This window comes from Hyperolius riggenbachi, chromosome 10 (assembly GCF_040937935.1).
Source record: "Hyperolius riggenbachi isolate aHypRig1 chromosome 10, aHypRig1.pri, whole genome shotgun sequence".
Taxonomy (NCBI): Eukaryota; Metazoa; Chordata; class Amphibia; order Anura; family Hyperoliidae; genus Hyperolius; species Hyperolius riggenbachi.
The window spans coordinates 199,882,969-199,908,032 of record NC_090655.1 but is presented as its reverse complement, the minus strand read 5'-3'; the positions used below and the strand labels follow the sequence as shown (position 1 = coordinate 199,908,032).

Here is a 25,064-nt window from a genome sequence, read left to right as displayed (position 1 = left end):
TCAGGGTGAAGAAAAATTTGACAATAGGCAATTAGGCATCTATAAAATTTTAGAAAAAAAAAAGTAATTTTATTGTTAGGCTTGGTGGTGTATTCTCCACAGTCAGCATGCAACGCATGAGCTGACGTGAAGGAGGTACACACACTAGCACAAGGAAACAGGCTATCCCTAGTATAGTGGAGGGGAGGACTGACTCCAATAGGAGATTGTGGCGCACAGAGCCAGTGCAGATCTGACAGCCACAAACAATGCTTTCGTGATAACATCTCAGCGCAAGGTAGCGCTGAGCGCATAAACCAGAACTGAGGAGATCAGGACAGGTAGACAGAATGAACGCTTACCAGCTAGCCGCTACTTAGTGCCAGCAAGCGTCCACAACAAGGCAGACTGGAATGAGGCAGCCAATGCGTTGCAGCGATGGCGTGCCTCACAAAGACAGGACAGGATAGTCAGGAAATAGCAGGATCAAGATAGATGAACGTAACACAGACAAATATACAATAAGTATGTTTTCCTAGCGTATTACAATTACAGCTATCAATGAAACTATTTGTAACGTCTGACTAACATATGTATATATCGGCAATGAACCGATATATGACATAAGCAGGAGCACTGACTAGGACTGGAGCAATACAGGGAACAGGACTCAGAAGGATTCGCTATCTCTTTGCAGAGATGAACGCAATCCACAAACGGTAACAGAACAGGATTCAGAAGGATTTGTTATCTCTTTGCAGAGATGAACGGAATCCACAAACGGTAAGAGAACAGGATTCAGAAGGATTCGTTATCTCTTCGCAGAGATGAACGCAATCCACAAACAGAACCAGGAGCAGGATAACTAACTCAGCACGGGTGATCACGATACGCGCAAACTACCAAAACGTGCTAGAAAGCTGACTAACTGAATACAGGATATAAACAGTTCGTATACGTATACATCAGCGACACTGATGTATCAACGTAACACGAATACAAGGAAAATAATAAATGTGCTGGTATGCATATATATTGGCAATGAACCAATATATGATGCAAGACCAGCAAAGTATCTTTAGAACAAGAAACACGATCTGGGGCTGAAGCAACAGCAAGACAGGCTTAAACTGAAGCTATGATAACCCGAGGAGTCCTGCAGGAAGCAGATCTTTATACTGAGGTCATCCAATGGGAGCAGACATGCAGATTCCCACACAGGTGAATGATAATCAGTCACAAGCTGACAGCAGGGAAAGGCAGACAAAGCTATGCAGCTTGCATGGAAAGAGATCAGAACTGCCTGAGCTGCAGCACTACTACTGCCAGCAATACCTGCTGCAGCAGCGATCATGACATTTATTCATTATGTTATTTTCACTACAGTTCCTCTTTAAAGAGACTCCGTAACAAAAATTGCATCCTGTTTTTTATCATCCTACACGTTCCAAAAGCTATTCTAATGTGTTCTGGCTAACTGCAGCACTTTCTACTTACACAGTCTCTGTAATAAATCAATGCATCTTTCCCCTGTCAGACTTGTCGGCCTGTGTCTGGAAGGCTGCCAAGTTCTTCAGTGTTGTGGTTCTGCTATGAACTCCCCTTTATGCACACTGCCTGTGTGTTATTTAGGATTAGAGCAGCGTCTCTCTTCTCTCTCTTATCTTTTACAAGCTGGATAAATCGTCCTCTGAGCTGGCTGGGCTTTCACATACTGAGGAATTACAAACAAGGGCAAAGCTGTTTGCAGGAAGAAAAGAGCAGCCTGAAACTTCAGTGCATGGGGGAAAGAAACACACAAATGATCTCTTGAGATTCAAAAGGAAGGCTGTATACAGCCTGCTTGTGTATGGATGTATTTTCTATGTGTGGACATACTGTACATCAACCTACTTCCTGTTTTGGTGGCCATTTTGTTTGTTTACAAACAAACTTTTAAAAACTGTTTTTAACCACTTTTAATGCGGCGAGGAGCGGCGAAATTGTGACAGAGGGTAATAGGAGATGTCCCCTAACGCACTGGTATGTTTACTTTTGAGCGATTTTAACAATACAGATTCTCTTTAAGTGGGATTATAGTTGAAAATGCCCTCAGCATTAGCCACCACTGTAAGAACTTTCTAGAAGAAATTACTTGCTAGATAGCTACTAAAAAAGGTTTGTGGACTGTGTTTTACTTTGTTCAGAAGTTACCAGTTACATCCCACTCCAGTTTTTTAGCCCTTTTTTTTTAAATCATTAATTGTTTCAATCCCTGCTATCTTCTATGCAGGGGGGACTTGTCATGTTTACACAGATGACATCGGGACAAACGCAAGTAGGAATACTGTATGGGCAATAAAGAGTGGGGAAATGCATTTCTATTGAATGTGATGCAAGAGTGTAATCCACTTTAATGTGTACCAATATTGAGAAGGGACTCTGTAATTTCATTCAACAATTACTGCATGTGTCTCATGCGAAGGAACCCTGACATTGAGTATAGAAAAGCAAAAATGTCAGTACCATTTTAATTTATTTTTTTTTACTTGATTTGCACTGGAACTAAGAAACAAACTGGTTGTTGTGGGCAACCGCTCCATACTTTCTGTATATTAGTTCATAGGAATAATATTTCTTTTCCTCTTTTCTTCCAGGTGTGAGTTTTGTGGGTTTACCTGCAGACAGAAGGCCTCCCTAAACTGGCACATGAAAAAACATGACGCCGCCGCTTTCTACCAGTTCCCCTGTGATATCTGCGGTCAGCGATTTGAAAAGAAAGACAATCTCGCTGCTCACAAGAGTCGGAAGCATCCGGAACCTCGTAGCACGGCCGCACTGACCACTGATGGTGGAGAGGGATACTCAGCTGAAAATACCAGTCCGCATGAACTAGCAGACAAGGCTGAGGCCTCAGAGACTGTGACAGAGATGTCAGTTTCTTCTCAGGACAGCATAAAAGTGACAGTCTTCCCTGAATACCTAGAACTGGCAGAGAGCATACAGGAAGCTCCGACTACAACTCAGGCTGCAGGCAGCACTGCAGTATCCATGGTGATTATTATATAGGGCCTTCTACTCCCACAAAATACCATTTGCTGCCTGGATCATCTAATAAGCTTCCTCACAACAAAATCAAATGTGCAACACAGAGCTTCCTTCTTTCACATTCATATATTAGGGGGGGTCCACACTTGCCCGCATGGAACATGCACATATCTTCATATGTTTTTCAGGACAAATTAAGGTTCAGCACACCAACAGTGTTCCCAGTGCAAAGAACATCCATGGTTTACACAGCAGCTAATCGTAGAAAGACAGAGAACACACATGGGCCTGTATGTAATCACCTTTTTCTCTTGTGTTTTCTCCTAGGTGATATTTTCATACCTTGTCAATAGTATAATGCCTTTCAAACCACAAGCTAGCGAGAAAATAATCAAAATAATTTTGATAGTACTTTTTTACTTACTTTTTGGTTCGTTTTCAGTTGAAAGTGCTGAAAAGTAATTTTTTTAAGTTGAAAAATAATGTACCAGGAGAAAACATTAATTGCATATGGGACATGGCATAGCCCCCAACCATCCCGTTTTCGGCGGGACAGTCCCGATTTGGGGGGCCTGTCCCGCTACCCCGTTATGACCCCCCAGTGTCCCGGGCGGCTGGGGGGTCAGATGTGCAAAAGAAATGATCGAGGCCCCAGCCGGCGGATGCGGTGTGTGGGATGCGGGTCCGGCATAATATTGTCCCCCCCTCCCTTCCTCCGCATGTGCCCCCAGTGTCCCCCTATTTGCAGAGTAAAGAGCGCAGCGGAGCGGGCAGTCTTACTATTCCTTCTCGCGTACGGGCATCTCTTGCCTCCATCTACTTCCTGTGACGTCGCAGGAAGCGGAGAAGACCAGATGCCCGTACGCGAGAAGGAATGGTAAGACTGTCCGCTCCGCTGCGCTCTGTACTCTGCAAATAGGGGGGACACTGGGGGCACATGCGGAGGAAGGGAGGGAGGGACAATATTATGCCGGACCCGCATCCCACACACCGCATCCGCTGGCTGGGGCCTCGATCATTTCTTTTACCTCCTCACCCATGGGCACCCTCTCCCCACCCACAATTATTTTTTTGAATACAGGATATATATATATATATATATATATATATATATATATTGACTAGGGGTGTGTCAGGGGGTGTGGTTGGGGGGTTGTCGGGGGCGTGGCTTAAGTGTCCCGCTGTCTCATCTCAAAACGTTGGGAGGTATGGACATGGGACCACATGCAATTAACTTTTTCTTCTCAGTTTTCTCCTAGACAAAGGAGATAACTTTTCAGCAATTTACAATTGAAAACGTATCAAAAAGTAGGTTAAAGGGGAACTTCAGCCTATACAAACATACTATCATCAAGTTACATTAGTTATGTTAATTAGAATATATAGGTAATATAATCTCCTACCCACCCTGTTTTAAAAGAACAGGCAAATGTTTGTGATTCATGCGGGCTGCCATCTTTGTCATGGGGCAGCCATCTTTTTGGTTGAAAGGAGGTGACAAGGAGCAGGAGACACAGTTCCAACTATCCTGCGTCCTAAATACCCCTCCCAGCTGCACACACTAGGCTTCAAATGTCAAATTCAAAATGTAAAAAAAAAAATTGCACCAAAACAGCAGAAGGAGAACAACAACATCAGAAATCCCATCATGCTTTGCACAGCATCAAGGGAAAAAAGCCCGGGCAGTTTTCTTCTGTGCAGCTAAAAATGAGGCTTGTATAAGAGAAACAAAGTTCTGATGCTGTGAAACTGTTAAAGAAACACCAAGCCTTTTCAGTGCTGCTCAGTCGATTTTTAGTCCGGAGGTTCACTTTAAAAAGTACTATCAAAATTATTTTGAGTATTTTCTTGCTTGTGATTTAAAGAAAACCTGTAATGAAGAAAAAGTCCCCTGGGAGGTACTTACCTCGTGAGGGGGAAGCCTCTCGATCCTAACGAGACTCCCCCTGTTTTTCTCTGTCCCTCCGTTGTCCAGCTGCAGCCCCCTGAAGTGCGGCAATGTAAATATTTACCTCCCGGGATCCAGCGCAGGCGTACTAGCGGATCTCCCTTCGGGATAAGGCGAAAATAGCCAAGCCCAATTGATCTGCCCTACTGCGCAGGCGCAAGTCCTCTTCGGCAATTTCCGCCATACCCGAAGGAAGAGCTGCTACTGCGCCTGCGCTGGATCCCGGCAAGGTAAATAAATCAGCGCTTGACTGGGGAGGTTAGCGGGATTCTTCGGGGGAGCCAGCGCTGGACTGCCTGCAGCTACAGGGATTGGGGAAGCCTCATTGGGACCCTAAGGCTTCCCCCTCCCGAGGCGAGTACCCCCCAGGGGATGTTTTTTTGTTACAGTCTCTTTAAAATGCATTTTATTTACAAGTTGTGAAATTTCACCTAGGAGAAAACTCAGGTGAAAAAGTGAATTGCATATGGGCCATGGTGTCCACAGGCATGCAACAGGCTGAATTTTTATTTCCCACATGCGAAAATTTGTCTTAGGTGTCAGTGAGTCCATTGATTTACATAGGCTATCAGTTGCAATGCGAATGCACATTGCAGAAGAGAAATGCAAATGTGATAAGTGTGACCTCTGCTTAAGACAATACACTAAATACATAAAATGCACATTCTGTTAATGATTGCAGATTTCTTAAACTGTCTCATAAAGCAATCTCCATGAGCAGAGGGCTCATGGGTATCTTAAAGGGGACACAAACTAAGGGAGGGGTCACACTTGTCATTGCAGAAAACTCACGCACTTTCCTGCCTGTGATTTTTTTTTTTCATGGGGGGGGGGGGGGGGGGGGGGCAGTATGTGTTTTCATTTGCATTAAAGCGCAGCGTGCAAAATTATGGGGGCTTTTTTTGTTTTTTACTGCATGCAAAATTTGCACTTAAGTGTAAAGTATCCCATTGATTTACTTTGGTTTTACGTTTTTATGCTAATTCAGATCAGATGCAGGAAAATGCACGTGACTTTGACAAGTGTGAACCCTGCCTGGAAAGTCTAAATATGGTGGAATCCAAATATAGATGAGTAAGGAATGGAATTGGATATTGGATGAATATGTATGTGAATAACATTACAAAGTGATAGTAATAAAGGCTCAGTCGTTTTTAAGCTATGTGATGTACTGTATTTACTTTCTGTGAATACTGGGAAGATTTATTTCTTAGTGTATTCAAAATCTCATTCAGATATGCAGCAAAAAATATGGCTGGGTGATAGAGAAAGCACAAGAGGCATTGCACCCCGTGACAGCGGGAATGCAATGGATTAGGAAAGCACTCGTGTTGCCGTACCTGGGGCTTCTTCCAGCCCCTCATAATCTTTGTGGCCCTTCAGTTTCTTTGGCCTCCCCTCCTTCTTACTGCTATCACCTCTCTCTAAAAGCTGCAACTGGGCTCAGTTGCAGCTGCAATGCATACTCTGTCCCGTCCGTGTGCCTCCTTGATCATGCTCCTTAGTGGCCGTGCACAGCAGCCATGGCCAGGAGCATTCTGCGCATGTGCGGTTTGGATACAGCACAATACTATATGCCGTCAATCCTCCGCCGATCCTGCCATGTCCAGTCAGATTGACCATTTCAATACACTTTTGCTGAAAATCTTTTAAAATTACGATCGATCTGAGATTTGGGGCGTAGATTTCTAACAGGTTTGATCACAGTGCTCGAATTTGCTGGGAATAAATGAGGGAAATCTGTAAAGGAAACCTGAAGTGAGATGGATATGGAGGCTGCCATAGTCATTGCCTTTTAACCACTTTCAGATTGCTGCATCATACATATGCCCCTGAAAACTTCACTTCAAGATCGGGGTATATATATATATATATATATATATATATATATCTGCTTTCCCGAGCGCCGTGCACAATCCCATGCTCCCCCGTTGCTGTCCGCTTGAGCAATGATTGGTGAATGGGAACATGTTTTTCTAAAGCCAATCAAAGTACCTGATTAATGAATGATCACTGCTTCCCACAGTAAGCAGTGATTGTTCATTGAAATGAAAGTAAACTTACTTCTTGTTAACTTAGAACACAGTTCTAAGTACACAGGATAATGTGAGTGGAGATATCTAGTAGATAAAAAGTAAAATTACATTACATTACAATAAATTACATTACATTAAAAAAATTACATCTGTAGCCATTAACCCTTACTGATCCCCCCAACCTCCATAGTTACTAAAATAAAACACACATTAAAAAAGGAACAAAGTGACAGCATTTAAAAAAAATACATAAATAGTTAAAACAGAGAAACCGAGAGCCCAATATAGTGTAGTATGTATTGGATCAGGGAGAATTAGTGTGGAGTAAGTATTATACTTACAAACATGGGTTACCGTTTAGGCAACCACTATATAGGCAGGTGGGGAGATTAGACCTGTCCCCACTCAGGATTAAGATGTCGCTCTCTGAAGAAGGAAAGGAGGGTTTGTCACCCTTCCAACCACCAAGGGTGGATATCTTGACAAGTAGATGTACAGAAGCGCCAAAAGGATAAAATATGCTAAAATGTTCGGGTGGCGGCGGTGGACCGGCCACTCAGAAATAGACTCGATGCTGTCGCTTAAGATAAAGACAATTTATTCACATACTCCATGAACAGAACCGCAACGCGTTTCACGGGTATATTCCCGCTTTCTCAGTGAAGGCGCTATTCGTGACCTTGAGACTGTACTGTGTACTCCTATCTGTTTATTGCCTGAGGAAGCGGAATTATACCCGTGAAACGCGTTGCGGTTCTGTTCATGGAGTATGTCTTTATCTTAAGCGACAGCATCGAGTCTATTTCTGAGTGGCCGGTCCACCGCCGCCACCCGAATATTTTAAACATTTTAGCATATTTTATCCTTTTGGCGCCTCTGTACATCTACTTGACATAAATAGTTACCTTAGGAACTCTGCTATTTTAGTATATATGTCATGAGAGTATATTACTGTTATTTTTGCAAATAAGGGCCTGTAATTATTGATGGTATATAATGAGAAAAAGTACACAAAATAGAAAACCTACACTTTAAATGCCAAATAAAATATTGCCATCATACATTGTACTAGGGCAGTGGTTCCCAACCCATGTGCCGCGACACATACATGTGTCGCGGCAGCTTCGGGTATGTGTCGCTGCAGGGCTGAGCCTGGGCGGGTGCTGCGGGTGCATTGCCCGGCCGCCGCTTACCTCCTCCGTCCGCCGCTTACCTCCTCCGACCGCCGCTTACCTCCTCCGGCCGCCGCTTACCCCCTCCGGCCGCCGCTTACCCCCTCCGGCCGCCGCTTACCCCCTCTGGCCGCCGCTTCCTCCCTCCCTCTAGCCGCCGGGTGCGGCGCCACGTCAGACCTCGATCAGGCGGCGACCAATAGTGCGGGCGCTAGGACCTAGCACTCTGCACTGATATGCGGAAGTGACATCACTTCCGCATATAGAGCGGGTGAGTCCAGCGCCCGCTCTGGTCGGGTCGCCCGCTGATCCTGAGGTCTGACTGATGCTGCAGGTGAGGGGGGAGCGGCGGCGGGTAGCGGGAGGGAGCGAGCGGGAGGGAGCGGGCGGGCTCCTGTCACTCACTACCTAAACGGGGTCCCTATACCTGGCTACATATACTGGGACATATACCCCCTGGCTAAATATACTGGGACATATACCCCCTGGCTACATATACTGGGACATGTACCCCCTGGCTACATATACTGGGGACATATACCCCCTGGCTACATATACTGGGGACATATACCCCCTGGCTACATATATTGGGACATATACCCCCTGGCTACATATACTGGGACATATACCCCCTGGCTACATATACCCCTGGCTACATATATTGGGACATATACCCCCTGGCTACATATACTGGGACATATACCCCCTGGCTACATATACCCCCTGGCTACATATATTGGGACATATACCCCCTGGCTACATATACTGGGACATCTACCCCCTGGCTAAATATACTGGGACATATACCCCCTGGCTACATATACTGGGGACATATACCCCCTGGCTACATATATTGGGACATATACCCCCTGGCTACATATACTGGGACATATACCCCCTGGCTACATATACCCCTGGCTACATATATTGGGACATATACCCCCTGGCTACATATACTGGGACATATACACCATGGCTACATGTACCCCCTGGCTACATATATTGGGACATATACCCCCTGGCTACATATACTGGGACATATACCACCTGGCTACATATACCCCTGGCTACATATATTGGGACATATACCCCCTGGCTACATATACTGGGACATATACCCCCTGGCTACATATACTGGGACATATACCCCCTGGCTAAATATACTGGGACATATACCCCCTGGCTAAATATACTGGGACATATACCCCCTGGCTACATATACTGGGACATATACCCGCTGGCTACATATACCCCCTGGCTACATATACCCCTGGCTACATATACTGGGACATATACCCCCTGGCTACATATACTGGGACATATACCCCCTGGCTACATATACTGGGACATATACCCCCTGGCTACATATACTGGGACATATACCCCCAGGCTACATATACTGGGACATATACCCCCGCCTACATATACTGGGCACATATACCCCTGCCTACATATACTGGGCACATATACCTCTGGCTACATATACTGGGCACATATATCCCTGGCTACATATACTGGGGACACTGGCTGTTTGTCATTATGTGCATTTGCTGGTGAAAAGCTGTCTCTTATTATGTGCATTTGCTGGTGAAAAGCTGTCTCTTATTATGTGCATTTGCTGGTGAAAAGCTGTCTCTTATTATGTGCATTTGCTGGTGAAAAGCTGTCTCTTATGTGTATTTGCTGGTGAAAAGCGGTCTCTTGTTATGTGCATTTACTGGTGAAAAGCGGTCTCTTGTTATGTGCATTTACTGGTGAAAAGCGGTCTCTTGTTATGTGCATTTACTGGTGAAAAGCGGTCTCTTGTTATGTGCATTTACTGGTGAAAAGCGGTCTCTTGTTATGTGCATTTACTGGTGAAAAGCGGTCTCTTGTTATGTGCATTTACTGGTGAAAAGCTGTCTCTTATTATGTGCATTTACTGGTGAAAAGCTGTCTCTTATGTGCATTTACTGGTGAAAAGCTGTCTCTTATGTGCATTTACTGGTGAAAAGCTGTCTCTTATTATGTGCATTTACTGGGGAAACGCTGTCTCTCATTACCTGCATTTAGTCTACGTGTCACGGAGATCCGAACGTTTGGTTTGATGTGTCACGACTCCAAAAAGGTTGGGAACCACTGTACTAGGGACATCATTTACATGTTGTAATAACCAGAGCAAATTAGCAAATCAAATGTGTGGGCTATATCTACATTAGCACTTCTTTATTTTCAAACTATAATGGTTGATATCTCAGCGGTAATGAGTTTTTTCAATTACTTCTTATTTTCTTTAACCACTTACCGGTAATGACAATGTATAGTATTAAAACATCGTGTTTGAGCCTGTTAACGGCAACAAGACATTTTAATAAGTTGTGTGTTCCTGCCGCCGATCCGCACGTGTGCGCGCAGCTCCCGCTGCCGTTTCCATCTGGAATCCATGTTCAGCGATTGGGGAAGAGGACCGAGTGGTCCTCTACCCAATCACAATGCCTGAAATGAATGGACGATCAGCGGCCACGTCCATTCATAAAACAGGAAACAGTCACAGTGTTAAATGTAAAAAAAAAAAAAGTGAACACATCCTATAACGGGAGAGTGTTCACTAGTGCCATCTTGTGGCCAAAAAGTAAAATTACACATACAGGCGCATACATACATACCCAATATTAGTAAAGTTAATAAAAGTAACTTACACTTCCAAAGCTTCCCCCCCCCACCCCCCAAAAAAAAACTTGTAAAAAAAAAAAATCAGTTAAAAAAAATACATAGGGACTCAACTTTTTTAATCTATATTTTATGAGGGTACATTACTTTTACTTTACTACATAGGGGCTTGTAATTATGGACCGGACAAAGAAAAACAACCACCCAAAACTGAAAAATAACACCTATATTTCAAAATAATATATTGTCGCCATACATTGTGATAGGGACATAATTTAAACTATTTAATAATCGGGACAACTGGGCAAATAAAATGTGTTGGTTTTATCCACAGGAGAACGTTTAATTTTAAAACTATAATGGCCACAAACTGAAAAATAAACATTGTTTCCATTATTTTCTTATTTTTCCCATTAAAACACGTTTAGAATAAAAAAATTCTTAGCAACATGTACTTCCCACAGAAAGCCTAATTGGTGGCAAAAAAATGAGGTATAGATGATTTTCTTGTGATAAGTAGTGATAAAGTTATTAGGGAATAAGAGGGAGGAGCACTGACAGGTGAAAATTGCTCTGGTCCGTTAGGGTAAAAACCCTTGGGGGTGAACTGGTTAAAAAGCATGCATACAAAATAAAATAATTCTTAGCAAAAAGTACCACCCAATAAAAGCCTAATTTGTCCCGCAAAAAAACCCAATATATAGATCATTCAGTCTAATAAGTAGCGATAAAGTTATTGGGGAATGAATGAGAGGATTGTGAAATGTGAAAATTGCTTTGGTTTTTATAGAAAATCTGAGACAAATACAAGCACATCATTTATACGTCTCCATGGGCTGCTCCAATCCTCCTCTGCCAGTTCTGGTAAACGTGTCCAGTTACACTCTGTCATGCATGTCTTGTTGCCAGGAGCGTTTCCCAATAGACTTTAATGGCAGGCTACGTGCTAGATACACCAAATTTGCAGGGTATGTGAAGGGGACAGTGGGTGCAAGCAGTGGCATATCTGGTTAGTATAGAGCCTATGGCAAACACTGAAATTGTGCTCTACCCCCCTCCCCTTCTGGTCAGAGACCCCTTTTTTAAAAAAAACAGCCTCCTTTCTCACCTGCATGTGTTATGGTTACCTTTGTTTTTTTGGCTCGGGATATTGAAGTTACTTTTTTGGAAATATCTGTTCTTATTTCCTCTCTGTCCTCTTTTCTAACACTAAGCCAAGTGCTCCCTACATACATACATTAAGGAGCCATGTTCCCCAAATAACAGAAGAGTAGAAACATTACATCATAGGCAAATGCAGGGGGGGATTACAGCTGCCCAGAATCCTCACTCAGACCAGGGCCGTTGCCATGTTTGGGGACAGGCACACATTGAGACACCAGAATATCTGCAGGCATCCTGCAGCTCACAGCACTGCCCCCTTTCTTTCTCTATTACAGTTGACTTTGGATGGAGCAGCTATTACAGTTGACTTTGGATGGAGCAGCAGCATGCGTACAGAGCATGGAGCAGCTCTGGGGAACTTAACAGAGTCAGGTATGAGCACAGCCCTGTGTCCTGCTGCTTCACTTTCCCCTTCATTAGCAATGTCGGTTGTCCTCATTGTTATCTGTATCCAAACTGCACCTGATCGATCCTGTTGTCGGTGGGTCGGATGGGAAATTGCATTATGTGTACCCAGTATGATGTCCTACTATATTATTATACTGTATTGTGCGTCGCTGATGGAAACCTTTCAGGAATCCCCCCCCTTGAAAATGCTGGGTTTGCCCCTGTAAATGGATATCGGTATGCACACCATCAAAATAGCATGTGAAGTAATACAAGAGGTGCACAGTCAGTAAACCAGACCTAGCAAGAGGTCTTACACTGAATCCTATATACAAATAATAACTGGCACACCAAGCAATTGTGATGCTTAAATCTTATTGTATTGTAAGCACAAATATCGAAAGTAGCATGCTATTTTCGATATTTGTGCTTACAATACAATAAGATTTAAGCATCACAATTGCTTGGTGTTCCAGTTATTATTTGTATATAGGCCCCAAATAACAGAAATCATCTTATCTGAGTTCTGAGTGACGGGGAGGCACAGAGGCGGGCATGGCAACTATCGATTTTCTATCAGATTGCAATATCTTTCTGTCTATGGTACGCTCCCAGCTTCAATTATCGATTTTCTATCTGATTGCAATATCTGTCTGTTTATGGTATGCTCCCAGCTTCAACTATCGATTTTCTATCTGATTGCATTATTACATGTCTGTTTATAACATACCATGCCCTGCTATCTGACTATGGGATATTAATGGTTTGAAATTTGTGTCAACCTCTGATCTTTGGTTCCATTCCACTAGTTCCTAGCTTTTGGACTAATCTAGATCTTGGCCTTAAATTAACATACAATTGATTGCCTTACCAGCTGTTATGCTAAACATACACTGTACGTTTATGTGCCGGTATCGAGCCACCGCGTCACAGTGCGTGGGCGCGGATCGATTCCCGCTCGTCCCCGCGGGCATTCCTTATCAGCCGCTCGATTCCCCGCTATTGTCCGCCTGCGGGGATCGAGCGGGGAATCTATCCGGCGCGTCATCGGACCTGTCGGATATTATCAATCGAGCCATCAGCGGCTCGATTGATAAGGAATAAACGCACCGTGTATGTTTAGCATAAGGGCTTGCTTGTTTATCCTGTTATATGCAGTGTTTGATCTGTGAATTACAAATCTGTCCAGCCACATGCAGAGTCTCCTTTAAATCCAGTCTAAAAAGGCTGAGACTCCCATTCAAACACTCCACCATCTCACCTGCATTCAGTCTGCTAATTAAGAGGCTGGCAGCCTGTTTGCATATAGCTAGGATAGGAGGTCATTTTTGACCACTGGTCAGTCTTGAGCATCTGAACCCAAAGTGCATCTGTAACTCTAAGTGTATAGAAAATACTAAGACTAGAATTGAACCAGAAGGGAACAGAAGAAACTGACACAAAACTCTGCTTCTCTGGTTAGTTGCAAAAATGTTCAATCTGGTGTTTACTATCTGCTTGCTCTCCCCAGCCATCCTCAAATCTCTTTACACTACATCCACCTGCTGTCAGCAATATGCTGTACATTTCATCATCCCTCCTATCCACTCCACAGCTCGCCTCTCATGGGATTTTCTTGTACTTACAACCTCACCTTCCTTGTCACGCTACGTCTAAATATAAGTCTACACACCACAACATCTGCCCCGCTCTGTCTGCCTACTCCTCCTCCTGGCTGCTGGGGACATTTCACCTAACCCTGGACCCCTACTATCCCCTCGTACTCACACTGTTTGCAACGCATCAAATTCCTTTCCCTCTTACCGTAACCTTATTAATATTCCGCTCCTTCCCCCTACACCCCCTCCTATCTCAGCTGCCCTCTGGAATGCCAGCTCAGTCTGTAACAAACTGCCCTTTATCCATGATATTTTCATTTCCAATGCTTTCACATTCTTTGGGATCACTGAAACCTGGCTCACCCCTTCTGACACAGTCTCACCTGCCGCCCTCTCCTATGGAGGTTTCCACTTTAGCCACACTCCTAGAAGTGGGAATAAATATGGTGGTGGTGTGGGCTTTCTCCTCTCCGATAAATGCTCCTTCAAGCCTTTCACTCCTATTCCTTCTCTCTCCCTGCCATCCTTTGAAGTCCATGCAGTCCCACTATACTCTCCCTCGAACCTCCAGATTGCAGTTATTTACCGCTCTTCAGGCCCTGCTTCTGTTTTCTTAGATCATTTCTCTGCCTGGCTTCTCCAGTTCCTATCTTCTGACATCCCTACCATCATCATGGGAGATTTTAACATTCCTATTGACACCGATAACACTGTCTCCAATAAACTTCTATCACTCATTTCCTCCTATGGCTTGTCTCAGTGGTCCTCTACCTCAACTCACACTGATGGGCATATGCTTGACCTCGTATTCACTCGTCTCTGTTCTGTCACTGACTTTACTAATGATCCACTGTGACGGACGAGCCGTGAGACCAGAAAACGCAATTGCAATCGGTTTCCTGCCTCGATTGTCATTGCGTTGCCAAATCTGGATTGTCTGTCTGTGGATACTAGGCAGTCAAACCTAGGGTCTCTTCCTCCCTCAGCAGAGAAATAGTTCAGTAACCTAAGGTACAGGATGCCTGTGTTTTGTAATTAGCATGTGACTGGAATCTGGGCCTTAGCAGAGGTGTCAATTGCTTCAGCCGTATGGCTGCCTGAAAGGAAGCCAGGAAGCTAGCTCCCCAGGTGGCCCTGGAAGAGCTAGCCAGTGCGGCACCGATGGGGGCAGATTTGAATGCATGTGTTGTATGATTTCTGTCTGTTACATGGAGACCGTGTATAGCACAGCTATAAAATTCATATAGTCTTATTCGTTAAAATCTGCCCAATGTGCTGATATAAAATTCATCACAATAACCCGTCCGGTTATTGGTGTATGACCCTTCTCAGGAACTGGACCCGCTGCCCTAATCACGTCTGATGTCATATTAATCTGTATTTTCTGACAATTATGAATCTGCTATCCACCTAAATATGACATGTATCGTTTATGAGTTACAGCATTTTACAAGTTTAAACCTAAAATCTCAGAGGGAATGAACTGTCATTGATGGGTAATTCAGAGGGGGCAGGCGTTGCCACGCCCCCAAACCAGCTTCATCAAAAGCACATTGCCAGCAGGCGGACCTCATTCCTAGAAAATTCCATCTTCTTGGGAGCATGCTGCCGCTTTGAGGAACAGTGGCGGCCATCTTGTCAGAAATTTGCTCCAGAACTGAAACAAAGGAACTTTACGAGTTTCCCAGAAAGGACATATTTCCACGAACTTTAAGTATAAGTATTTTTTTCCCTCATTTTTATTTTCTATACTGTGCTATTATTTGTCTCTATAATTGTTGATTTTAACGATTTTCTGTATATATTAATTATTCATATTGCATATTTAATAAACAACGCTAACGTCATTTATTTATTCAGCTACGCTGCTATTCAGCCGCACAAACTGAACCCTGACTTCTGAAGAGTCGCTACTATTGTTGCTAGCTAGACAGAATAGAGTATGTTTAACCGTTTTATTTGCAGGTCTAGAATCAGCCAGTCAGTGGGTTCCTCTGTCCCATGGTAACAGAGGTGGTGGCAGTTATACCCTGAAATAGTGTGTAAATTGTATTACTGTAGCTCACAGGCTCCCTTCTAGTCGGTCTGCTGCCAAAATTCCAGCAGCTTGTGCGCACCGATTGCGACCACAGATTGCATGGTCTGTGTGCTGAAACCGATTGGAAGGCATTTTGCGGTCCGGCCACTAGGGGCCCTGTGACATCCACTACCACTCTCTGACCATAACCTACTTAACTTCTCTCTCTCCTCCTCTTTTCCTACGCTCACATACTCGAAGAAACTAATGCAATCTACACATTCAAACTGTCTCTGATGCCCTGGCACCTCTCCTTACACAATCCTTCACTGACCCAGACTCAGCTGCTATACACTACAACAGCTCCATTACAAAAGTCATGGATCACTTCGCCCCCCTTGTCAATGTCCGCCCTCACCGTGGCAGTCGCCAACCCTGGATGACCAAAACCACAAAACAGTTAAAAAGATGCTCTAGAGCAGCTGAACGCCGTTGGAGGAAAAGTAACACAAGTGAGGACCTCATCTCATATAAAATTGCATTGAACAACTTCAGAAATGCACTCTCTGTGGCAAAACAGTCCTATTTTTCTTCCATAATATTCGCCCATTTACACAATCCAAAACGTTTGTTCAGCATCTTGAACTCCGTTCTCTATTCCCCTCCTCCTCCATCTTGCTTATCAGCTGAAGAATTTGCAACATAGGTCACTGATTAAATTAACAAAATCAGAAGTGAATTCTCCATGCAGCCCACAAATCCCACCTCCACACCTCACATTGACTGCTCACTAACTGCCTTCTCTCCACTCTCTGAACATTCTCCTCTATAATTTCCAAAGCTAATCTAACCACCTGTTCTTTGGATCCTATTCCCTCCCATTTCATTCCGCAGCTATCCTCATCTCTCATGCCTGCACTAACATCGCTATTTAACCTGTCCCTCTCCACTGGCACTTTTTTGTCCCCACTCAAAAAGGCTGTTGTGACACCACTACTTAAAAAACCATCTCTAGATCCTACCACACTTGCCAACTACCGCCAAGTGTCACTTCTCTCATTTGCATCCAAACTACTTGAACGCCATATACATGCAGAATTAAGCCATTCTTTCTCTGCTAATTCCCTACTTGCTCAGTTCCAGTCTGGCTTTCACTCTAACCACTCCACGGTAACAGCCCTTACCAAAGTGGCCAATGACCTTCTTACAGCCAAATCCAAAGATCAGTTTTCCATACTGATCCTTCTTCACCTGTCATCAGCTTTTGATACTGTCGACCACACCTTACTCTTACAAATACTTTCAAATGTAGGAATAAAGGGCCTTGCTCTCACATGGTTAACTTCCTAGCTCTCTGGAAGGTCCTTCACAGTCTCCTACTCAGATCAGATCTCTTCTCCTCATGCTTTGTCTGTCGGGGTTCCTCAAGGCTCTGTCCTTGGTCCCCTCCTTTTTCCATCTACATGCACGGTCTTGGTGACTTAATCAACTCATTCGGGTTTTAATACCACCTGTATGCAGACGATACACAACTGTACCTCTCTGCCCCAGACCTTAACTCCCTCCTCAAACGTGTTCCTGACTGCTTGTCTGCTATATCCTAGTGTTGGGCGAACACCTAGATGTTCGGGTTCGCGAACGTTCGCCGAACATCGCCGCGATGTTCGGATGTTCGCGCCGAACTCCGAACATAATGGAAGTCAATGGGGACCCGAACTTTCGTGCTTTGTAAAGCTTCCTTACATGCTACATACCCCAAATTTGCAGGGTATGTGCACCTTGGTAGTGGGTACAAGAGGAAAAAAAATTTGAAAAAGAGCTTATAGTTTTTGAGAAAATTGATTGTAAAGTTTCAAAGGAAAAACTGTCTTTTAAATGTGGAAAATGTCATGTTTCTTTGCACAGGTAACATGCTTTTTGTCGCCATGCAGTCATAAATGTAATACAGAGAAGAGGTTCCAGGAAAAGGGACCGGTAACGCTAACCCAGCACAAGCAGCAGAACACGTGATGGAACAGGAGGAGGCGCAGGAGGAGAAGGCCACGCTTTTTGAGACACAACATCCCAGGCCTTGCATGAGGACAAATAGCGTGCGGATATAGCAATGCTTTTTGCCGCCATGCAGTCATAAATGTAATAAAGATGAGAGGTTCCATAAACAGGGACCGGCAACGCTAACCCAGCAGCAGCAGCAGCAGCACACGTGATGGAACAGGAGGAGACGCAGGAGGAGAAGGCCACGCTTTTTGAGACGCAACCCAGGCCTTGCATGAGGACAAAAAGCGTGCGGATATAGCAATGCTTTTTGCCGCCATGCAGTCATAAATGTAATACAGATGAGAGGTTCAATAAACAGGGACCGGAAACGCTAACCCAGGCCAGCAGCAGCAGCAGCAGCACACGTGATGGAACAGGAGGAGGTGCAGGAGGAGAAGGCCACGCTTTTTGAGACACAACATCCCAGGCCTTGCATGAGGACAAATAGTGTGCGGATATAGCAATGCTTTTTGCCGCCATGCAGTCATAAATGTAATACAGATGAGAGGTTCAATAAACAGGTGGCAGTAAACACAATGCTATATAGTGTGGCTGAGCGAGGTACACAGAGTGGCAGTAAACACAATGCTATATAGTGTGGCTGAGCGAGCGGTGTACTACTGTTCCCAGCAGACACAGAGTGGCAGTAAACACAATGCTATATAGTGTGGCTGAGCGAGGTACACAGAGTGGCAGTAAACACAATGCTATATAGTGTGGCTGAGCGAGCAGTGTACTACTGTTCCCAGCAGACACAGAGTGGCAGTAAACACAATGCTATATAGTGTGGCTGAGCGAGGTACACAGAGTGGCAGTAAACACAATGCTATATAGTGTGGCTGAGCGAGCGGTGTACTACTGTTCCCAGCAGCGACACACAATGACTGGGGGGACCCTGGCTAGCGTGGCTGGAGCGCGAACTACCCTGCCTGCCTACCCAAAGCTAAACCCACAGATAAATGGCGGAGATATGACGTGGTTCGGGTATTTATTTACCCGAACCACGTGACAGTTCGGCCAATCAGAGCGCGTTCGGGTCCGAACCACGTGACCCGTTCGGCCAATCACAGCGCTAGCCGAACGTTCGGGGAACGTTCGGCCATGCGCTCTTAGTTCGGCCATGTGGCCGAACGGTTTGGCCGAACACCATCAGGTGTTCGGCCGAACTCGAACATCACCCGAACAGGGTGATGTTCTGCAGAACCCGAACAGTGGCGAACACTGTTCGCCCAACACTACTATATCCTCCTTCATGTCCTCTCGCTTCCTAAAACTTATTATGAGTAAAACAGAACTAGTAATTTTTCCACCGTCTCTGTCCACCTCTCTGCCTGAAGTAACAATAAATGTTAATAACAGTCCCATAACTTCAGTTCCCAAAGCTCGGTGCTTGAGGGTAATATTCAACTTATCTCTCTCTTTTATTCCTCATGTTCACTCCATAACCAGCTCCTGCCATCTCCAACTCAAAAACATTTCTTGCATCCATGTTAATACATGCTCTTATAATTTCTCGTCTGGACTACTGCAACATACTACTTTGTGGACTACCTTCTAACAAACTGGCCCCACTCCAGTCGGTACGGAACTCAGCTGCTAGTCTCATTCATCTTTCTTCTTGATCTTCCTCTGCCGACCCTCTTTGTCAAGCTCTTCACTGGCTGCCAATTAACCAGAGGATTCAGTTCAAACTCCTAACCCTAACCTACAAAGCTCTCCACAATCTCTCTCCCCGGTACATATCCTCACTAATATCCAGATACAAACCCAATCGCAATCTCAGATCGGCACATGATCTTCTGTTGTCCTCCTCTAGAATCACCTCCTCTCATTCATGTTTACAAGATTTCGCACGCGCTTCACCCCTCCTCTGGAATGCCCTCCCACAACACATACGTCCCTCGCCAACCTTTGTTACCTTTAAACGCTCTCTAAAAACACATTTGTTCCGACAAGCATATGCGCTACCTTAGGCCACTTCCCTTTCTCCTAAGACCAAATTACACTCCTACTAGGTATCCTAAAACACACAGCCTCTATATATTTGTTGCATACTACACCTTCTCTTGTTTACCCCCCATTCCCTTTAGATTGTAAGCTCGCACGGGCAGGGCTCCCTCCCCCTTTTGTGTCTTGGAAATCATTATACATTTTATTCATCATGTTACTTTTATCACTGCCATTACCAATTCTATACTTTGTATTTTGTATCATTCTTTGTATTTTGTCACTAATTATGTATCTTGTATATTGGTGTACACCATTGTCTGTATTATTTTGTACCCCATGTTTGCTTCTTACTTTGTACAGCGCCACGGAATATGTTGGCGCTTTATAAATCAATAATAATAATAATGGTGACATAGCACAGGGGCAGGCATAGCGCCCATGGTACTGTGGCGCCATGCCTGCACCCCTCTAGATACGCCTCAAGGTGCAAGAGGAAAAAAAATATTTTCAAAAAGAGCTTATCGTTTTGGGGAAAATCAACTTTAAAGTTTCAATAGGAAAAAAGAATACATTTAAATGCGGTAAATGACAGATAATGTAGCAACCTAACGGTAGTGTAAATTTACATAAATCAAATGAAAGAGCAATGAATTTCATTGTGCGTTTTTTTTTATGTTCAGAGTGTGGGAAATTAAAAAAAAATGAAGTGGGGTCCTCAGTATCTGGGGGGAGGCGGAAGGATAAAGTCTCAATACGTACAAGATAAGGTAAAAAGACAGTGGGAGCCTAACATTATTGGGGGTGGAGAGGGGGGTGGGGACAGTGTAAAGAGTAAGCAGGTTGGTAAAATTTCAAGTAGCCCATTTCATGTAAACAAAATTGGTAAATGTGGTGGTAAAAATATAAAGTGCATGGTAACCAATGCTCGGAGCCTTGCAAATAAAATAGACGAACTAGAGTTCATTCTGATTGAGAAAGGCTATGACATTGTGGGAATAACCGAGACATGGATGGATGAAAGCCATGACTGGATAGCGAATTTAGAGGGATACAATGTGTTTAGGAAGGATAGAACAGGGAAAAAAGGTGGAGGGGTTTGTCTCTTTGTTAAGACTTCTTTTACAGCTGTCCTCAACGATGAGATGGAGGAAGAATGCGAAGATGTGGAATCCGTTTGGGTAAATATTCATGGTGGAAATAAAAGTTGCCAATTGCTTATTGGGGTATGCTACAGGCCACCACATATTAATGAAGCTGCAGAACTGCGATTACTACAGCAGATTGAAAAAGCTGCAAGTAAAAATGAGGTCATAGTTATGGGCGACTTCAACTTTCTAGACATTGACTGGAGTATTGAGGCTACCCATTCTGGTAAAAGCAGCAGATTTCTGGCAGCACTACAGGACAATTACTTGACTCAAATTGTAACGGAACCAACTAGGGGGAATGCGTTACTGGATCTGATCATTTCTAATAGACCAGATAATGTATCAAATGTGCAGGTTCAAGAACATTTGGGAAATAGTGATCACAACATGATAACGTTTGATCTGGTGACTGATAGGCCACGGGGCAGCGGGACCACTAAAACTATGAATTTTAGAAAAGCAAAGTTCAATCAACTTAGGCGGGCACTAAGTTTGGTGAACTGGGATAATGTACTACAAGGGCAGGACACTGAAGGGACATGGCAAGCTTTTAAACTTATTCTCAATCAATATTGTAGTATGTATATCCCATATGGAAACAAAATGTCTAGGAATAAAAAAGGCCTCTATGGATGAATAGAAAAGTTAGAGATAAAATGAAGAGGAAAAAGAATGCCTATAAGGTCCTAAAACAGGAGGGGACCAAGGCTGCACTAAGCAATTATAAGGAGTGCAATAAAAGTTGTAAAAAAGAAATTAGGCTCGCAAAGATCGAAGCTGAAAATCAAATCGCTAGTGATATCAAATCTAACCCAAAAAAGTTTTACAAGTACATCAACTCTAAAAAAAGAAAGGTTGACTGTATAGGACTCCTAAAGGATGAGGGTGGGAACTCAATGGTGGATGACCAAAGTAAGGCAGAGTTATTAAATGCTTTCTTTGCTTCTGTCTTCACAAAGGAAACAGCACTGTTGCAAATTACAGAGGCAGAAGAGTCTCAATCTTCCAACTGTAATATTAAATACTTTACGCAGGAAGAAGTGAAGGCAAGACTAAATAAATTAAAAATAGACAAGGCACCTGGCCCGGATGGCATGCATCCTCGGGTCTTAAGGGAATTAAGTTCATTTATAGATAAATCCCTTTATCTTATCTTTTGTGACTCTCTTTCAACTGGCAGAGTCCCATTGGATTGGCGTACAGCACACGATTTCCCATTATTTAAGAAGGGCAAAAAATCTGTTCCAGGAAATTATAGACCTGTAAGCTTAACATCATTTGTATGCAAACTATTTGAGGGGTTACTAAGAGATACTATACATGACTTCATAGTACAAAATAATCTTATTTCTCAGCATCAACATGGGTTTACTAAAGACAGGTCCTGTTTGACTAACATGCTTAGCTTTTATGGGGTAGTGAATGCTAATGTGGATATTGGGAATGCTGTAGATGTGATATACTTGGACTTTGCAAAGGTCTTCGACACTGTTCCACACAAAAGTCTGGTGCAAAAGTTGAGGATGCAAGGACTGGGGAAGAGCCTGTGTGCATGGATAGGGAACTGGCTAATGGACAGAAAACAAAGAGTTGTGGTCAATGGATCATACTCAAAATAGGTGACTGTTAGCAGTGGGGTCCCACAGGGGTCTGAACTGGGCACAGTGCTCTTCAATTTATTTATTAATGACCTAGTAGATGCAGTAGTGAGCAATGTTGCTATTTTTGCAGATGATACAAAATTGTGCAGAGTCATCAACTCTCAGGAAGATAGTGTCATATTGCAACAGGATCTGGATAGGATGGCTATATGGGCACAAACATGGCAGAAATTCAATGTTGAAAAATGTAAAGTCATGCATTTTGGTCGTACCAATGGTCTAGCACCATACAAAAAAAAATGGGATACAGTTAGGGACATCAAACTTGGAGAAGGACTTAGGAGTACTCATCGACAAGTTAAATAATCATACTCAATGCCAAGCCGCTGCAGCTAAAGCTAACAAAATTTTGGGATGCATTAAAAGGGAAATAAAAACTCGAGATGCTAGCATAATATTGCCCCTGTTTAACTCTCTAGTAGGGCCACATCTGGAATATGGAATTCAGTTCTGGACACCACATTACAAAAAAGATATTGCAGTTTTAGAGCAGGTGCAGAGACGAGCAACAAAATTGATACGTGGGATGGAAGGTCTCACTTACCAAGAAAGGTTAGATAAACTGGGTTTATTTAGTCTAGAGAAAAGACACCATAGAGGGGATCTAATAACATGTATAAATACATCAGAGGGCAATATAATAGCTTGGCGGATGAGCTTTTTGTCCCTAGGCCTTCTCAAAGGACTAGAGGACATGATCTGCGCATGGAGGAAAAACGTTTTAGCCATTTATTTAGGAAAGGGTTCTTTACAGTAAGAGTGATTAAGATGTGGAATGCCGTGCCACAGGAAGTAGTTATGGCAAACTCTATATCTGCATTTAAAGGGGGCTTAGATGCTTTCCTTGCGTTGAAAGACATCCATGGCTACAATTACTAGGTAATGCCTAATGATGTTGATCCAGGGATTTTATCTGATTGCCATCTGGAGTCGGGAAGGAATTTTTTTCCCTTTTGGTGCTAATTGGCCCATGCCTTGTAAGGGTTTTTTCACCTTCCTCTGGATCAACAGGGATATTTCAGGGAGCAGGCTGGTGTTGTACTTTGTTCTCTGGTTGAACTCGATGAACGTATGTCTTTTTTCAACCAAAATAACTATGTAACTATGTATATAGGGAAGCCTGGTATTGAGTAAACCTATATAACCTATACTGGGGGCTCCTATCTATCTAATCTATACTGGTGGCACCTACCTATCTAACTTATACTGTGGGCATCTACCTATCTAACCTATACTGGGGGCTCCTACCGATGTAACCTATACTGCGGGTACCTGCCTAGCTAACCTTTCCTGGGGGCACCTATGACTGGCTACCTATACTGGGAGGACCTATACCTGGCTACCTATACTGGGTGCAACTAGACTTGGCTAACCTATACTGCGGGCACCTATATCTATCTCCACGTGGGCAAGTGGGGGGGCGCAATTTTTACACCCTCGTCCTGGCCTAGAAACTGTCCTGCCCGCACACTGCACATATCACCACCACCTACACTGGCACCCTGGAGCACCCTGATAGGTGCTAAAGTTGCTCCAGGGTGCCAGTGTAGGTGGGGGCGATAGGTGCAGTGTGCGGGGAGGAGAGCGGAAAGCCACGGAGGGAGATGCAGCTCTGCTATACTTAGTATAGCAAAGCTGTGTTGCGTTGGGTGTGATCTTCAATCAAAGTAAGTTAGAAGGTCGCAAGATAGAGGATATTGGCGTGGGAATTTTTTTTAAAGCTACAGGTAAGTATTTCTGGTTAATTAAGAATATTAAAGAACTTTTTTTGTTTTTATTTTATTTAACCCTTTGTGAAAATGGGTAAGAGGTACTTTGTACCCCTATACTCATTTCACTCATTTCACCTGGGAGAGGGGCGGGCATATGGGGTCCCCTTCTCAAAGGGTACTCCTAGATGCCACCATGAAGCACCCCGGACGTCCTCCTCCTCCTCCACCTGGGGCACTGGAGGTTGGGAAGAGCCCCATGTCCATGGATTGGACAAGGCCCTCGTGGGAGAGGGGGAGGCTTTGCCGCGCCTCTCCCTGAAGCCTCCCCATACCATGGACCATGCAAACTATAAGGTCTTTTTGAATTTTTTTCCTTATGTACCCACTGTTCCCCTCCACATTCCCTGCAAATTTGTGGTATCTAGTACGTAAGGGGGCTTTGCTATTAACCGTTACAGTTGGAAGCTGTTCGCCTGCCATGTAAGTCTATGAAGCCTGCTGCGAATAGCATATTCACAATTTTTTGGGGAAATTCGCATTTGAAATTCGCAAACCTAAAATGTAATGTTTCGACCCATC

General features: G+C 43.9%; 1 protein-coding gene and 1 long non-coding RNA gene across 4 annotated transcripts in view; one reads left to right on the top strand and one right to left on the bottom strand.

The window, feature by feature from the left end:
- LOC137534219 (zinc finger protein 692-like) overlaps window positions 1–6,116 on the top strand; it is a 49,167-nt gene extending 43,051 nt beyond the window's left edge. For 2 of the 3 annotated variants that reach the window (XM_068255625.1, XM_068255624.1), the window contains exons 12-13: window positions 2,616–3,012; window positions 5,943–6,116. In XM_068255625.1, coding sequence (XP_068111726.1) covers window positions 2,616–3,012; window positions 5,943–6,002 — 457 coding nt within the window. In that variant the 3' untranslated portion in view covers window positions 6,003–6,116. Of the gene's footprint in view, window positions 1–2,615; window positions 3,630–5,942 lie in introns of those variants that run through there. The other variant, XM_068255626.1, reaches the window with a different exon arrangement.
- LOC137534223 (uncharacterized) overlaps window positions 1–25,064 on the bottom strand; it is a 220,933-nt gene that overhangs the window by 10,400 nt on the left and 185,469 nt on the right. The window lies entirely within an intron of this gene.